This window comes from Accipiter gentilis, chromosome 2 (genome assembly GCF_929443795.1).
Source record: "Accipiter gentilis chromosome 2, bAccGen1.1, whole genome shotgun sequence".
In the NCBI taxonomy this organism is placed as follows: domain Eukaryota; kingdom Metazoa; phylum Chordata; class Aves; order Accipitriformes; family Accipitridae; genus Astur; species Astur gentilis.
In genome coordinates, this window is record NC_064881.1 from 46178795 (window position 1) to 46196570 (window position 17776).

Sequence of the window (17776 nt, forward strand, 5' to 3'; positions counted from 1 at the left end):
CCAAGCTCCAGCCATTTTACTGATCCTCTTCATCCCTTGGCCAGGGTACAGTGTAAGACTTCTACTCTCAGGTCTCCTAACTCCTCACCAGCACAAATAGCTCAATCCTTTTTTTGTCCTGCTGGATGGGCAAGGCTCTGGATGGACTGGAGCTAATGTGTGTGCTCGTTTTGGCTGGCCAAAAAAGAGGTATGTGTGTTTTTGATTGACTATGCAGCTGGCAGTTAGACACGCTCTTCGTGGCTGGCATGTCACCAAATGTCCTGGGTAGTTGCCTGTCGTGTAAGCATTGCCAAAGCACTTCCAAACGCTGCTGCTAGCTAGACTGAGTGTATGCATCTTGCATTGACAGTTTGGACACGGAACACTTCATCTTAGAGGAATCAAAACTGTTGGTGTTTCTAAGTACATAGCTTGATGCAAAGTAGAAGCATAACCTATGTAAAGCAGTGATTTAAAAGTATTGAGCTATGGAAAAGGAAAAGCATAATACAAGGAAAAGTGATGCTTTGTATTTTGTATTATACTTTTCTCATACGTCGAAGGCAAAGAAACCCTCAATAGGACAGAAATTTGAAAGGCTTATAATACATAATGAGTGGGAAAAAGTTGCATTGAAACAAGACTTATAAAATCAAGAAACTTAGGTACCTCGTATGATAACATAACAATAAGGAAACAGTCCAGGATAAAATATAGTCTGTCTACAGTTGGGGGGGGGTTGAAATTACTATTTGTAAAACACTCATGCAAAACTAGACAAAAAATAGTCTTTATCGTACCTTTTTTTATACGTGGTAGTACAAATCTGCAAATACTGTTACAGCCAAATTGCCATGTAGTAAATTAATTATTGTTCAAAACACTCAGATGCGTAATTCTTACTGGTGGAGGATGAACACTGCTATTGGTTTTTATATCGCATATTACTTCTCCATGGAAAAATTGTGTACCTTGATGTTATAGAAAATGTGAAAAAATACTTCAGTAAAAAGGAACAAGTTAAAATTTTTGCGATCAGATTGATCCCTGACATCCAGGAGACATAAGGCAGGAGTCATTCTGGACTAGTGGAAAGAGCGTGGCTCGGCCTTGGAAGTATTTACTTTTCTCCATTGGCTTATAGGGTGGCTAGACCTCATCTACATGCCAAAAAGTAGATTAATTTGGGCTGTATATTCTGTTGTGCACTCCTTGCATGTTTCTGTATGGTCAGATTTATTATCTTAAATGTAGACTGTGAAATTCAGTCATATTATAGAGCACTTTATTGAAATTGTTGAATGAAACTTGTATTATGTAATACAAAGAGAGTGCTATCTATAGTTACTCTAGAAACACATATAATTAGGTAAGAGTTATCCCCGCTTTATCAGTTTAATTCAGGAAGAACTCTGCCCAATCATGCAGCTGCTGGATCATGCTTTGAGTTGATTGTAGTTTTGAATAATTGTTAAATTCCAGCAACAATGGAATTGGTGTATTTCACAGCCAGAAGGGTAAGAAAAAACCCAGCATTCTGGGTTTGGGAGCTTCTGGGTTTCTAAAGCTATGACATATAAAATAGGTAGCAGGGAATGTGTGCAGCCAGAATTCTATACACAGTGTTTTTTGAAGTTTTTTTCGTTTTGCTTATTATTCATGTGGCATACTGATAATACTTCAAGTTTATTTAGGCAATTTGGGAAACTCATTTTACCATTCTCTGAGTAGTAGCTATAAAAATAAATTCAACTGCTCTTGAACATTTCTAGATGAAGTTTCACTGGGTTTATAAGTATTTTCTATTTGAGTCTCAGGCACTTTGTAATACTTGCTTACCATTTTTTCCTTTTTGGAGGATTGGATAGCTTTGGTCAAAGCTGCTGCTGCAGCAGCAGCCAAGAACAAAGCAGGAAGTAAACCTCGAACCAGCGCAAACAGCAATAAGGATAAAGAGGACAGAAAATGGCTAAAAGTTCCTTCAAAAAAGGAAGAAACCTCAACCTCTACAATCATGCAGGAAGTCCAAAAAAAGGAAGAGGAGCCTACATCTAGTGACGCATTTGGTAAAAACAAATTCTATAAAAGATTAAATAGGTTTTTCTGTAATGTTGAAGTAGAATTCCTGTTGTTAATTTTGCAGTTAAATGATAACTAGTATTTCTAGAGGAAGATGTTTCATTTGCTATTGTGATAGCTTTATGGTACATTAATCAGTTTAGAAACAATTATCATCAGATAAATTTCGTTCAGTCAGCATTTACTCCTTGTGCAAAATTTCTAACTAGCTCTAACAAGAGCAGAACATAATTTTTTTGAATGACTTAATTGTATGCTTTGGTTCATATTCCTGCATCTTCTGTTACCTGTGAGATAATCCCTGAATTTGTACTAAGAAAAAAAGAATTCCAGTGTGGATGATATATCCATGTTAAGGGTTGTTTGAAACTATTTCTAGGTTGATAAAAATTTGTTCATTTTAATAGTCTTTAATACTGATTTCCATAATATTGAGTAAAAATTACAAATTTTGAGGTAATCTGCATCTAATGCTTCAATGTGTAATACTAAATCTTCAGAATGTGTCACTTTCATTTTTAATAGAAATTTAAAGTTTCTTTACTGCAGAATTGTAATAGGAGTTCTGAAATATTGAAGTATTTTGTGTGTTGTTACGTATTTATGAAACATGCATTTATTAGATTTCTCTTGTGTTTAAAAGTAGGATTTCCTGTAGTGGATGTTCCAAAGATGGCCTTTGTGCAGGCAGAGAGCACGTTATCACACAAGAGGAAAAGTAGTCTAGGCAACTCATTTCAGGCAAAGAGAGCTCGTCTTAACAAGATCACTGGTAAAATACTTTTTTTTGTTGTTGACTTTTTTCCTTTTTCATGTAGTGGAATATACACGCTTACTCATAAGGTACTAAAGTAGACTGATAAAATCACATTCATGAGGCAGATACTCACTACAGTCTTTTACATGTTTGGAATTTTGAAGAAATCTATAAATGGTAATAAAATCTACCTTGTTCATAAGTTCAAAGAATAGTCTCAGGCTTGGTCTTTTTAGTTTTTTAGGAAGGTAGCCATCCTGAACTGATGAATTTCTTGAGTGTGTTTTAATTCCAGCTGCACAGTTTTCTACATTATTGGGTCAATTTGGGGTTTGTACAACTTCTTAACACAGTCACGAGTTACATACTACCACTGTAAATTAAAGCTTTTGTTAGCTATGGAAAAACTAAATGTTTTGTCATAGTTTGTTGTGAAGTAAAACTGATGCTGAAAAGAGTTTACAGTATGTCATTTAAAAGTATACAAGCCTAGCTACAAATCAAAGCAATGATGATCTGAAATGTTTTTTTCGGTGTCTAAGGCATTCATTCCCCACATTTATTACTCAAAGTTATTAATGGAAAGCAAATATAGAATAGAAAGCTATAGAATACATTTTATACAAAAGGAAATGGAATAATAGATAATTGGTCTTATCTTTAAAAGTTGAAAAATGCATTTTATTCCAAAATTCAATAGAAATTTACTTAACTGTGAAAAAATTATTTCAATTTGTATCTCTCCTCCCCCATGCCTCCCAATAAGCAAACTGTATTGCCAGCATTAATCCTGTCGGTATTTAGGATGAGGTAATTTGTACCTGTGCTGGGAAAGTATCACGCATTTCAAAAGCTGGGTGGAAAAAAGTTGTGACGTCCTCCCCTTAGCAGAGGGTACAGGGCCCCCTTGGACAGACGGTAAGATAGAAATGCATTCCACTCATTATTCTAGTAAATAATATTTTGTGTGAAATCTGGCAAAGTTTTCTATGCTATGGATGAGAGGGGTTTTTTTGTGTGTGTGTTTATTTTTTTGTAGTAGCTAGAGTATGGTCATTCATATAAAAAGTCTTTCTTGTTTCTATAAGATAAAAATAATCTGATTTAGTAAACTGTGTGATGAGCATTTTTTCAGACTTGTTTTGGTTGATCCAACCTTTCATAAGTCAGCAGTGGAGGATGTTTAGTCAGTTTTCTTATGAGTATGGTTCTGTTTCAGTCTCTCAGTCAGTACTTCAATCTAAAGGAGAAAATAAATGAAATGGGCCAGTATGGAACATGATATGAAGCAAACAGTCTTTAGAAAAACCCATCTTCTGCCTCCAGGATTTTCTTTCCTGGAAGGCTTCTTATTTAGTACTAAGTTAACAGATGTCTGATTTATCAGCCTTATTTCTACTCTCCTTTGCCCATACTGCATAAACTCTCAGTTAAGTCCCAATATAATGTCTCCCATGAGCAGTAGAAGTATAAGATATATATACTGTTGTTATATATTTACAGAGCCCTGTTAATTTCTTTCCAATAGCAGTTAGTAGCAGAAGATGCCAAAACCAGCTGAAAGACCAGTAGCTCTAGAAATTATATTTTTCTGTGCTAGTGGATAGATTCTACTTTTCTAAGGAGCTTTTTGAGAATAATAGCAGTTGGGCGGGCTCATATAGACTGAACTGAATAATCAGAAAACATAATGTTGCAGCCGTTGACTTTGTTATCATTCTAAAAACAGTGTGTCTCTGTCTCCGTGAAAGCATACTCTGCTGGCAGAGAATATGTTACCTTTTAGCGAAAGTGAATTAATCCTTTAATTACAAGATGAAATTTGTCATGCTTGGTAGCTACCTTGTGTAGCTGTTCTCAAATTAATGCACTTTTGCAACTCATACAGTAGTAGGTTTTTATTGTTGCATATAATAGAGTATTTTGAAAATGTAACTGCTGATGATCAAACTTTCTCTTGCTACATGTGTATTTCTTATGCTTGAAATACTTGTAAATTGTTGTTTGCGTCTGCGACATGAGCCTTTAGATTTGAAGGAAGGTTGGGAATTATGCTGGTGTACCCATCAGAATGGCTACAAAAGAATCATAAAGCATTGTAGCTGTTAGGAAAACATTCATTTACCAAGTGTCTTATGGCTGTATTGAGGAAACTGAGCAAATAATGTGGTTGTAAGAGGCTGTCTGAAGGGAAATGTTTCCTGGATTTCAATTCGGCATTCAGTATTTGTTGCAGAAGGTTCTCCTTGTCTGCCACAAGGACCACAGCTGCATCTGGTGTTCTTTGCTCGCCATTCAATAAAATAAAGGTGCTTCCTTTGCTCCTCTTCCCTCTGCTACCACTACTGAGTGAAATTACATTTCCTGAAAGTGAAGGATGTCACCTGCTAAGCATGTATTCATGTCTTCTTCCAGTTAGTTTTTGCCTCTGTTGGAATGCTTGCTTCCACATCTCCTGCTGCAGTGTTGATACCTAAAAGAACAGATAACATCCGCAGCAAGCTTACAGAACAAAACAGTTCTGATTCACTATGCCACCCCATGCTTTTTATTTGTTATGTGCTGTTACTGACAGAGGATGGTGAACCTGTAGTCCTGCTGCTGTAGTAGCTTGTGGAGTTGTTTTTGTCTTTCTGCAGACATGGTGGTTTGTTGGGAAGATAAGTAATGGGGTAGAGAAAATGGAAGAAAGAAGGATTATATATTCACAGGTCTGACAGAATGTAGGTTCATTTCACAGCTTTACTTTCTGAGCACTGAGCATCTAGCTAGAAATAAAAATCATAGAATGGTTGGGGTTGGAAGGGACCTTTAAAAATCATCTAGTTCCAACCGCCCTGCCATGGACAGGGACATGGACATCTTCCACTAGATCAGGCTGCTCAAGGCCCTGTCCAGCCTGACCTTGAACACTGCCAATGATGGGGCATCCACTTCTCTGGTCCAGCCTGTGGTTTGTAGAACCACAAAAGCTGCCTTATAGGCTGTAGTTTGTTGTTTAGTATTTAAAACTCTACTTCACTTAATTTTGAAAATTATTTTATGCTTTTCTTTTAAATGTATGATTGTCAATATAGAGAACATAGCTAATTTTGCAACTTGATTTAAACAGGATAATTTGAGTTACAAATGTTTATTTAGTCCATGGAACCTAAATCTTTTATGGAGCCTAATGCAGAATTACAATCTTACCTGATAATTTTATTTGTATTAATATAATAGGGCTAAGTAAGTTTCTGCTTTTCAGTTAACCTATTTAGCTGTAAAATCAATTAGTTTACAGCTCTTGTTATGGACATGGTGTTCTGAAAAAGTTTATTTAAAACATAACTGCTTTCCAGTAAACTGAAGCATAACTTAATCTAACATAAAGAGTAAAGGAAACAGAGCACCTAGTATTTATTGTGGAATGCTGAAATGTGATAGCTCTCTAGCAAAATACCACAGTGGGTTTTTGTGTGCATGTTTTGGTGTTTATTAATGTCCTGAACGCTTCCTGAGAGCCCAGGCTTAACTAATTTATAATTCCTTGGGCATTGTGCACTGTAAATTAATTTTGAGCATATCAAATTTTTCATGGAATGCAACAGGAATTTCCTCTGGGTTTGTCAGCTCAAGTTATTTTTGAGGACTTAAACTCTCCACCTCTAATATTGACATTCCCAGGGATTATAATAGCAACTTTTATTCAGATTTGTGTATTTCAGGTTTTATCAGTTCTGCTTTGTCTTATGGCATAGAACTTTTTCTTTCTCTGTGTACCTAGGTAATTGAAGTTATTGTGTGAAGTAGAATTGAAGCTATTGCTATATGCTTAGTTAAGTTATTGTGTGAAGTAGAATTGAAGCTATTGCTATATGCTTAGCTGACAAAAAAGCTTTCTCCTATTTATGTTTCCTTGTGTTTTACAGACTTTTAGTAGTAGTAGTGGTGTTATATATGAGTTCATGAATGAGGTGACATATTCTGATGTATTTGCTTCCAATATGGTCTTGTTATTGAGGTAATTTGGGAGCTTCACTGCTCAGAATATTCATTTGGAAATTAAATCCCTTGTTCTATTACGTCTGAGAGAGTTTTGCATGTGTCAGAGTTAAAAAGTAGTAATACAAATTCTGATGGGAGAGGTAGAAAAGGTTTGTAAATAATTTTGATCTCTCAGAACTTACTTAAGTATTGCAGGCTTGGTTTTAAAGCCCAAGTGCTTGGGCTTTAAGGATGGTGAGAAATTATTTTACAATTCATAATTTGATTTTCATCTTGTTAGTGGAAATGCCAGAGAAATACCTCTTGTGAAAGGACACCATCATGGGAATGTCCTTTAACTTTGTTTCTTCTAATTTAAAGTGTTCAGCTTTGTGTGGAGCTGCTTCAGAGATAATTCTGTGGTAGATATAAGCAGTTCATGTTTCTCGTCTCACTGTTTTGCCTTGTTTTCCACAAATTCTTGTTGCAAGCTCCTTCTAACTAAAAATCTCTGCGACTTTTCTCCTAAGGTTTATTGGCATCCAAAGCTGTTGTTGCAGATGGTGCTGAAAAAAAGGAAGGCAACAAAGAAACAGCTCCAGTCCTGGAGCAGGTATGAAATGGTAGAGTTTGATTCTTTTGCAAGGTTCCCACTGGAGTGTGCCATGGAGATGTAGTACCTACAACATTAAAATTTGCCCCTTCAGATATAACAGGGAACTGAAAATTGATCTTATGTTTACATTTCTGGCAGAGCCAGAAGTATGGAATTTAATTGTCTCTAAACACAGTGTTGACTTGGATTTCAGTAATCAGCTTTTGTGTTAGAAAACTAACAGAAAACAAAGAAAAATGAAGTCTCCATGCAACAAATGTGAGGAGACCAGTGTCCCAAGGTCCAGTTTTATAGCTGGAACCATGACCATGACTGGCTTAGGAAAAGGCCCTTACACAAATGTAATTTGTGTTTGAAACAGGGTTTTTGACATCACGTAGAACTTCTTTTAAAAGAAGTTTCTTTTATATTGTACGAATTTGGTGTTGTAGGCTTGTATGTGTTTTATGAACTGCTCAATGAGCCATACATTTTGCAAGGGTGTGTATTTTAATAAATACAAAAAAGAAACTTTTAAATAATGTTAAGGGTCTGATTTTAAACCTGCATATTTGCAGGACCTGAAGGCTGCCATTTTATCTTTGGCTTCTTCCATTGTGTTCAGGCATTGCTTGACTCCGAGTTGTGCATTATCTTGCATATTAAAAGGGCTGAATGCCTAAGCATGGTAAAGGAAGCTAAGGATGAACAGTAGTCTTGATTCAGGACATCTTTGTTTTCCAATAATTTAAATCAGAGCCTTAATGTAGTTTTAATACAGCTTTTTTGTATTCATTTTCATTCTTCTTTAACAGCAGCATTTGAATTAAAATAGCCTTGCTGCTCGCAATTCTTAAAAGAGCACTTCTGTTCTTAAGCCCCGGCACACTCTATGAACAGTCCCTACCCCAAACTTTATTTGATATTTTGGTTGTACTGGTTCTTTAGAGCTGATATATTATTGCATTGCTGTGGTTTTTCCATTGACGCTGCGTTGGATGCAAATCTTGTCAATGGAACATGATTTTCTGTTTTTAATGCTGTCACTGTAACGGCTAACTGAGCCACTACGGTGTCAATGCATTGACCGATATTTTGCATAAAGGTTTACAATGTATTGACATGACATTCCATTTCTCAAATTTTTTGCATATTAAAGATGCTATGATTTTATTGCTACTGTGTGTGATATTTTCAATGTGCAAAAAACTGTGAAATGGCTTACAGCATGTTGTTTTTGGAAGAATCATTACAATGTAAATCTTATCATGCAGAATCCCATTAGAGTGAATGGGACTTTGTGGTTTACATAGACTGTGTATGCAACAGTATAAACTACAGTGCATATTTACTAAAACCTTTTTGTTACTTTTTAAACTTAGTAACTCGGCTGTTTCTGTTTTATTGATTAAACATAAAAAAAGATGTCTCTGTCATTGTTTACATGCTAATGGTCTGAAAAAACTCATTTTTGGAAATAGTAGTGAAGCTCCTTTAAAGAGGCATCTAAAATCCCAAATTGTCCTATTCCTTTGCTTCTAACTAAAACCAGAAACCTCGCAAATATTTCAGTGATTAACTGTGGGGAGCAAAGCTTTTGAGCTTAAAGCTTTTTTCACTAAGTTCCTGCCCAAACTCAAATTAAAATGGCCGAGTTATAAACCTCCCCAAAAGGTTTTCCAATAGCAAAGCTGACGTTCCTTAGAGGTTTTGTCTGCTACTGCTATAAAATTGAATGGATAAAATATCTTGTAGGTTTTTTTAATAATGTAATACAGAACATGGTAGAAGTATTCAGGCCAGTAGCCGAAAACTGACTTTGTTGATGGAAGTTTATTTTATTTATATTTATATATTTTTAGTTTACAGTTGTCTTAAACCCAAAACCTCAGACGATTAGTTGCAGATACAGTAGTTTATTTAACTGTATTAGGGTATGTCATGTTATATTTCCTTTTGACCAAGACCTGGTTAGATGAATAACTTTAATTCATTAAGGTTTTTAATGTTAATTTGTCCTGTTAAGAGGTTAAGCACCTTATCAAAATATTAATTTAATTTTTTTAATCTTGTTTAAATAACTTTGTAATTTGAAAGTAATGGATGCTGTAGTAATGTCTTTCACATCTGTGAAGATGAACAATAAAATTGTTTATTTACAAGTTACGACTCTAATTAATTTCTGGTAATACCTCTCATAACCAGCATAGGTATACTCCACAGTTCATGGAATATTTTATTTAAATGAATAAACTGCACTTAGTACATGTGTAATTGAGTTATTCAAGGTAGAACTGATGTCTGCTGAATGGGATGTTTTGCACCGGATCTTTACAGGATACTTCCAGCAAGCTATTCATGTAGCGTTCAGGGGTGCCCTTTTGCAAACATAGAACGTGCACTTGTGGGTTTTTGTTTTACTTTTTTTTTTCCTCTCCATTGGAACATGGAAAGTTCTAGTGGAAAATAAAATTGCCATTTATAACAAAACCCAATAATACCTTCAAATCATCAGAAATGTGACGTTTATAGTTTGGATAAAGTGGTGCACACATTCTAGAAATATCTTTCTACTTTGTTAGTTATGGTTTTAATAGATGGTACTATGCTGTGTGATGTAACTGGGACAAGAAAGGGGACAGGTTTAAGGAATTATGTTCAGATATTGTAGTTTGCCATTACTGGGCAAGTTGTAACACATGCACAGTTTATTCAGTAAAGTAGGAAGAACTTCCAGTTAAAAATCTAAAATGCCTAATGTCTGTCAATGCATGCTAATTGTCTACAAATAAGACTTAAGTATGTGTGTTAAGAAGGATGAAAATTGATGAAATTGGAAAACTGCATTACATGTAGAATTTTTTCTTTTTTCTTCAAAAACTGCTTTAACTCTTTATCTGCTCATTTTTTCCCCAACAGTTAGCAATCTATTTAACCCTGTGGTGCTAGAAGTTGTGATTTCTTCATGTGTTTGCACAAACATATAATGTGGTGAAATCCAGACTCCCAGCACTGAAAGGGGTTGTTGTGAGAGTGTGTTCAGTATTTGGAAACTTTTTGTTGTTTTCATACATTCCTTAAAGGAGCATTATCAACTTTTTCAGGTTCTTTTCTAAAAATGAAATTCGTGTTAAACAAGGTTTTCCGGAGGAACTTTTTCAATTTTTTTTGCTATGGTCAGGGAGAGGACTGTGAAGGGAAATCTTGGCAACTTTTTTTAGAACTGCAGTCCTCTGAACAAGGATCGCTTGCTCATAGCAGTGCAAAAGCCTGTCAGAGTTCAGGGATTGTCTGGATGATAGTCATATAGTTTAGTGTTAGGTAGTCTTGTGAGGAGCAGGGAGTTGGACTTGATGATCCTTAAGGGTCACTTCCAAATTGAGACATTCTATGATTATACATCAGTGTATGTATTCTAGCTTGTAACAAGTGTTCTCCAAGTTGTACTTTGAGGAAGCACTGATGGTCCTGGTCTACTGAAAATGAAAGAGACAGAAACTAAAAAGACTTCGGTGAATTTTTAAAATGGGAATAGAGGAAAAAGGTTTTGTTTTCAGGCTTTTTGCATATGTTTCAAATAGTAAGAAATGAGGGTGTTCTGAACACTGAAACTAATTGATGTTGCTCCTTTAAAAAAGTTGTTTAATGTGATGAATTTTAAATAGTTTTCATTTGTACTGAAAATGTTGCTTTAAAATGTGTTTTGAATACGAAAGTTGCTTTTAAAAAAATCAAAATAGAATACAAGAACTACAGCGAAGAAACTGAAATAAAAGTATCAATTTTTTATTATTTATTCAGGAGATTTCACCTAAACCACAAAGTCAGAAAAAAAATGAAGCTGATATTAGCAGTTCTGCCAACATTCAGAAACCTGCACTGTTATCCTCAACTTTGTCTTCAGGAAAGGCTCGCAGCAAGAAATGCAAACAAGAATCTGGAGATTCTTCTGGGTGTATAAAGCCCCCTAAATCACCACTTTCCCCAGAATTAATACAAGTCGAGGATTTGACGCTGGTCTCTCAGCTTCCTTCTTCTGTGATAAATAAAACTAGTGAGCACAGACATTTTAAAAAAAATACCGTAATTACTTATAAGAGATATACAGAAATTTTTTTTGGTTGTAAATCGCTATTGCTTATAAAAATGAATCTGCTTTAAATAAAAGGTCCAAGCGGGAGATTTAGGGGTAGCTCAGTATTTTAAAAGTCAAGTCAGATAATAAGGCATATGAATTACTCTACCGGAAATAATACATTTAAATAATACATTTATATTTATGGAGTCGTGCCTTTTAATGGTTGGCTTTCCCTCCAGCTTAAATCTTCACATTAGTATTAACAGTGATACAGGAAAAATCAAACCTCTCATCTGAAGGGGCCTGATTCATTAAAAAGAAAAGATGTACACCTTGGTTGTGGACCTTTCCTTCTCTGAGAAATTCCACCTTCAGCAGGATGATATGCTGTACCTGTTGGCTGTGGCGTTCTTCACCTTATGTGATATTTCCTCCAAATACGATGTGAAAGAGAAGATGGGTTCAAGATCTGTGGTGGGGAAACACAAAAAAATCAGTTTTCTTTGTCTCAGAAAAATACAAGCTTCTCAAATGTGTAACTGATTTGCAAAGTACCAAAATATTGGTTGTCAGAAGAACCAGGAAAGGTTCATGCTGCATCCTTGAATATGCTATTTTTTGTGAATATTAAAATTTATATAATTTTTTTTTTGAGATTACATTAGGTTTTTAGTGTTGCTTAGGGTCAGGCTCTTTGTTGCCTGAAGAACATTAAATGGTGAGGCCAAGAGTTAATATAAATGTGGGTTCCAGTGAGTCAAAAGCTACAGTTTTGTTTCCCTTTTAGAATAGTGACTGAGGATGGAAGACTAAACCTGCATCATGTCCCCTTAACCTTGATTTGATATTTTCCCTTAGGAGATAAGTTTCTTTTAATCTTTTCTCACTTTAATCTCTTTTCACTTTAAATGAATGTGAGAGGGAGGGGTACAAATTCAGCCATCTTTATTTATTCAGGACACATAGGTATAAATTGTATTTTGTCCTCACAACCTATTAGTGGTCATCTATATTGTAATATGCCTTCCCACCCCTAAAATAATGGTAAGTAGTTTTCCTTGAGCATGTTTGTATTTTGGAGTAAGTTAGACTTCTCTGTAGCAATATTTTAAATATTAGCTAATTTAAAAATTGGTTACTTAATACATTAGATCTTGTTAGTGCTGTCTTTCAACTTTCACTTTCAAGTCTTTACCACCTCTAATGGAAATTTAATTTTGCTGTGTCTATTTTTAAATCTGTACATCTTTAACTCTAAAAACTGCTTAAGGAAAGGAGAGAACAGTGTTTTATAGTATAATAATGACCTACATATTTTTCCAAGGCAGAATTTGTGACACTGGGTAAAATTGGAGAGATATAGAGGAGTGTGGTTTTTTGTTTTTAATGAATCAGGCCTATATTAACCTATATCAATTCTCTCCCCCCCCACCCCCCTTTTTTTTTACAAAAAAAAAAAAAGTATAAGGTTCTTGAGCCTTCTTACTGTGCCACGTGTTGGCAGTGTGCATTTGAAATATAGCTGGAGTATTGATAACAGGTTAGCAGAAGATGGGAGGTGGGATATAAAATTAACCACTGCTTTTGATTATTTTTTTTAAGTTGTATGTTACCACTGTCCATACTTTTTAGATCTTTAACTGTGATCATTTGTTCTGTTTACTGTTAAATTCTATTGCCCCCCTTCCATTATAAGTAGCCTACTCTCATGGGTTATATGGGGGGGTTGCTTATTTTAAGTACACTGTTTGCCTAAAACAACAGCCTTTATCAGTGGGGAAGTAGATGCCCTCGTAATGTGTAATAAGCTAAAAGCAGAATCATATCTTGAGCATAACTCCTTTTGCTCCTGGTAGTCACAGTTTTTAATTACTTTTACCGGTTCTGCTGTGATTACCAGCTTTGCAAATAAGAGTTATTTAAAGCACTCCCCGTCTTTAGATCTCAAATACTGCAGTAAGATTATGGTATATCTCTCTGCTTCATGAACATTGAAAGATCTCTTTTTAGGTCCACCACAGCCAGTGAATTCCCCTAGATCCTACAAACATAGCCAACGGAGAAGAAGATCACAGCGTTTAGCCACTTGCTCCTTGCCTGATGATTCTGTAGAAAAAGTTTCTTCTCCCTCTTCAGTTACTGATGGAAAAGTGTTCTCCATCAGTGGTCAAAACCAACTGTCATCAAAATTGGAGGGTAATGTATCTTAATCTAATAAAGAACTGCCCAAGAGAAATTGAATCCTAAAAATTAGACCTTTCATGGTTTTCATCTAACGGGATATTTTGACTTACTGTAGCTAAAGCTGTATGCTGTTCCTATGTTATGTAACGCTGCAATCCAAACTGTTGTTTGTTGGACCTATGTATCTTTTTTAATATTACATTTTTTCTTTTATGTAGTACCTGATGTTGCTCATATGTCACTTGAGAAGCGTGGACCATGTCTCCCTCTTGATTTAAGCCGTAGTTCGGAAGTTACAGCACCATTATCCACAGAATCCACTTTCCGTAATGAATATCCCAGTAAAGACAAGGAAGATATTCAGATGATTACTTATCTTTCTTCCAAAGCAGTAACTGATGGAAGAGTAGCTACAACAGCGTCAGGTAAAGAGATTCAGTATACAACCAGTTAGGTTTATAGTTACAGGGTTGAAACATGTATGTCACACAGAAAGAGAGGATACTTTTTTTTCCCCCTTTCTGCACACTTACAAACCTGCCACTCATTCTGGGGTCCATCCATCTGGCTTCCACTGGCTTTGAGCTGAATTAGCACTTTTTCTAACACACTTTAAGGGGGAACCGAGAGTGTGGAGTATAAAGGGCGGTATTTCTTTCAAAAATATTTTATACTGTTAAAACTTGTAAAAATAATTTATGAAGTTGTTTACTAACATACTAATATACACTAAATCTGGATGTACTCATTGATCTTCTAGTTTCAGCTTTAAAACTTATAGCATTTTGTGAGGCAGTCAGCATTCCTCTACCTTTGCTTCTGTTTGCAGTAGAAATTTTGTCACTTGCTACAAAATGTTACTTGAAAATATTTCTGAAAAATCCTCTGAAACTTACATAGACTTGGTTCACCCTCACAGGGTTAGCGTAGAGCCCAATACTGGAACTCTGTGCTGCCTTTCGCTTTGTAACAGTTTACTGGCTACTGTGGTTTAAGTGAATCACTTGGATAGAGGCAAGTAGAGATTTGGGGGACGGTTTACATAGTGATTTGCAGACCCTAAAAGTGGGTTTTAATCCGTTTTATGTTAGGTGTCCGTATACTTTTTTTAACTGGCTTCCGAGAAAGAGTTTTCTCAAAAGCCTTTTTTTTTATTTAAATGAGAAAATTGTTCAATAAAGTAAGTGGAGGAAAAAATCAAGTTATTCTACTCTTCTGGGGAAGTTTTTTGGTAAATGTGATCAATAGTAAAGGAGGACAACATGACCTTAAAGTATATAATTATGGCACTCAAATTATAACTTAGTCTTGTTTGCGGGGCGGGGGGGGACGGGACGGGACGGGGGACGGACAGTGGGGAAGCAGCAGCTTTGCATTAAGCTGATAGTATAGCTGCAGTGCTCAATAGGTCAGTGAAGCATTTTGTTTAGTATGTACAGTCCCTTCTTGGGTGTCTGCCCACACATACTCCCACTGAAAGTGTAAGGTGATCACTTCATTGAGTTGTAGCATAGCTATTTAACCTGATGTAGTAAAAGCTGGGCTGGATTCTTGGATCAATATTATGTAGATTAAAATAGGTGATTGCTAATTATCTTTTCTCTCTCTCTGAAAAAAAATAATAATCTATTAATCTCTTAAACTAATTTGTCAAAATAAGAGCTATGGGAATTTCTAATGAGCTGCCACTTAAGCTTTTAAAAATATTACTTAATTTCTCACGTGAAAACATGTGACAGTCTTTGTTTGCCTTTGATACATTGCATAGCAGTAGAATTGCAGATTCCTGGGAAAATTACTTCTGTAAATGTCCTTTTATCTCATGTCTTCTGCCACTAAGAGAAGTGCTTTTGGGAGTTGTATATTTGCCCATTCATAGAACAAGATTATAAAAGAAACCAACAGCTTCCAACTACCATCTGTTTCTTGTTTATTAGAACTCACTTCAGTTACTAGCAATTTAACTTTTGGCTTGTCTGATATGTTTTCTGGATCATTTAATGTGTAGTTGGTAATGCTAACGGGTATCTATTTTGTTGCCCGCTTCCATCATGGGACTGGCTTGGAGTCTGAGCAAGCTGGTTCTAAATTCAGTGTCCATGAGTACACTTCTACCTGTTTATTTGTTGAGCTGGGTCTTGGTCACAGCTGAGTCTAATTAAAGAAATAATATGTTTCATTTATAGCCACTTTTATTTATGAGTCAAAAATATTTGACATGTCCACACACTTTGTGTGAGGGGAAACCATTCGGCAACAAAATTCTCTCTTATTACTACTTGAGTCCAGGATGGGAGGATGGAAGCACTTGCAACCTATGCTAGAGGATACAGTTTATACTGTATTTAAAGCTTAATGGAGCTTTTTTGGACCTACATGATTTTAAGAGGTATAAGCTCTTAAGGAACTGATTTGCCAGCTCTTTTGTCTTCTGTTTTTTTGCCTCCTGGAAAGACCTGTGTATTGTTCCTAATTTTCATGTATTACAGTTTTCTTCCATGCAATAGAACTCTGTCTTGAGCTTTCATACTGACTTTTTGCCCAAATGTTAGAAGTTTTCAGAAGTATTCAGCCCAGCCTCCACTTGAGCAGTAAAAGCATTGTGGGCTGAAAGACTAATCTAAGCAGTTTGATATCTTTTAATTCAGAGATTTCATAGAAAGTTTTGGAGCTAGCTGCCTCTGTCAGTAGTATCTCTAGGACTCTATAACTGAAGTTCATATGTCTTTTGGGTTCATCTCGGGTTTCTAACTCTGGTGAAACTTGTTTGTGTCCTATCATATTATTCTTAGAAAAAAAAGAAAAACATAGCATTTAAGTTCAGGTTTGAAAACTCTAGAGTTACTCTACGTTGAATAGTTTTTGTTGTGTTCTCTGCTTTAGAAGGCATCTTTTTACTTTTGAAATAGCACAGGTTCTCAAGTCATGTTATGTAAGCACAACATAATTCTACCAAATTCTTGCATGCTTCAGCAGAATGAATAGAATCCACTCTATTTATCACAACTTTTCCTTTTCTAATGAAACTGTTTAAACAATAACCAGATAATACATAAAGGAGAGGTGCCCAAAACTTTCCTTTCTCATTCTTGTTGATGCTTGAAATTATTGAGAAAAGTTAATTTGCATTATGCAGGAACCATATGCCTGCCTAAGTGTAATTTAATATATTGCATTATTTAGTGTATACAGTGTGACTCTATAGGTTGCAATTTGAGAACTCTGGTGTAAAATCCAGACTATCCTGTAACTGTTTTTTTTAATCTGAAAGAGCTATTTTAAATCTATGTCCTTTTATGATATTTCTGCTTTTTAGATTTTATTGACACAGTCTGGACAGATCTGGTATTCCAGATTTTGACAACACTATGGAATTTACTAAGTATGCTTAAGTTGGACCTGCTGTCTTCGTAATCATTGAAACAGATAACTGAAGATAATTTCAGAAATTATGCATAATTTTATGTTGCTGAAAATAATGCATTTCAATGACTTCTTCACTAAAAAGATACTAAGTTGGTGTTTTTCAGGGAGGAGGGATAAAGTGCACTGAAGAGCAGAAGCATAAATGGTAACCCATAGTATTAACATATAGATTCCTTCTCAAGATCATTGCTCAAAATGAACAGCATGAAAGGCAGCACAACAGCATAAAGGCAGCACAAAAGCACTATGATCAATTCCTTCAGTCCACAGGCTACATGGAAGTACTGTGCACTTTGGTAGACACCGGTAGACTACCAGTTAATTATTAAACAGAGGTACTGCTTTGCCTAAACTGGTGCAAGGACCTACATGTGATCACTTGGTATTGCATACATAACTAAGAATCCTTGCTTTCGTTTGTCAGACTGCTTAAAATGGAGATAAGTGGCCTTTTTGTCACTTACTTTAAATTCACGGTCAGTCTACATGCATGCAGAACACTGTAGTTTTCTAGTTCTGACTACACGAAGTTCAGATCTTTCTGTAGTTATAATTTTCTTAAATTTGTGATGGTTTTTCTTCGTTTTTGTAACTCTACACCATTTATGTTAGTTTAACTGTTATGTATTGAGCAAACAATTTCAGCAAGCAATCTGGGTTTTAAAATCTAAGTAAAAGGAAAATATTGTTACATTTGCTAATATAGCAA

At 35.4% G+C, this 17776-nt stretch overlaps 1 protein-coding gene across 9 annotated transcripts in view; it reads left to right on the forward strand.

Moving 5' to 3' along the window:
* The window catches only part of PHF20L1 (PHD finger protein 20 like 1), a 56863-nt gene that overhangs the window by 15586 nt on the left and 23501 nt on the right, over positions 1-17776 (forward strand). For 5 of the 9 annotated variants that reach the window (XM_049821734.1, XM_049821770.1, XM_049821754.1 and 2 more), the window contains 6 exons: positions 1841-2048; positions 2705-2833; positions 7315-7397; positions 11181-11433; positions 13468-13653; positions 13860-14066. In XM_049821734.1, the coding sequence (XP_049677691.1) occupies positions 1841-2048; positions 2705-2833; positions 7315-7397; positions 11181-11433; positions 13468-13653; positions 13860-14066 (1066 nt within the window). Of the gene's footprint in view, positions 1-56; positions 190-1840; positions 2049-2704; positions 2834-7314; positions 7398-11180; positions 11434-13467; positions 13654-13859; positions 14067-17776 lie in introns of those variants that run through there. The other 4 variants (XM_049821744.1, XM_049821779.1, XM_049821788.1 and 1 more) reach the window with 2 other exon arrangements.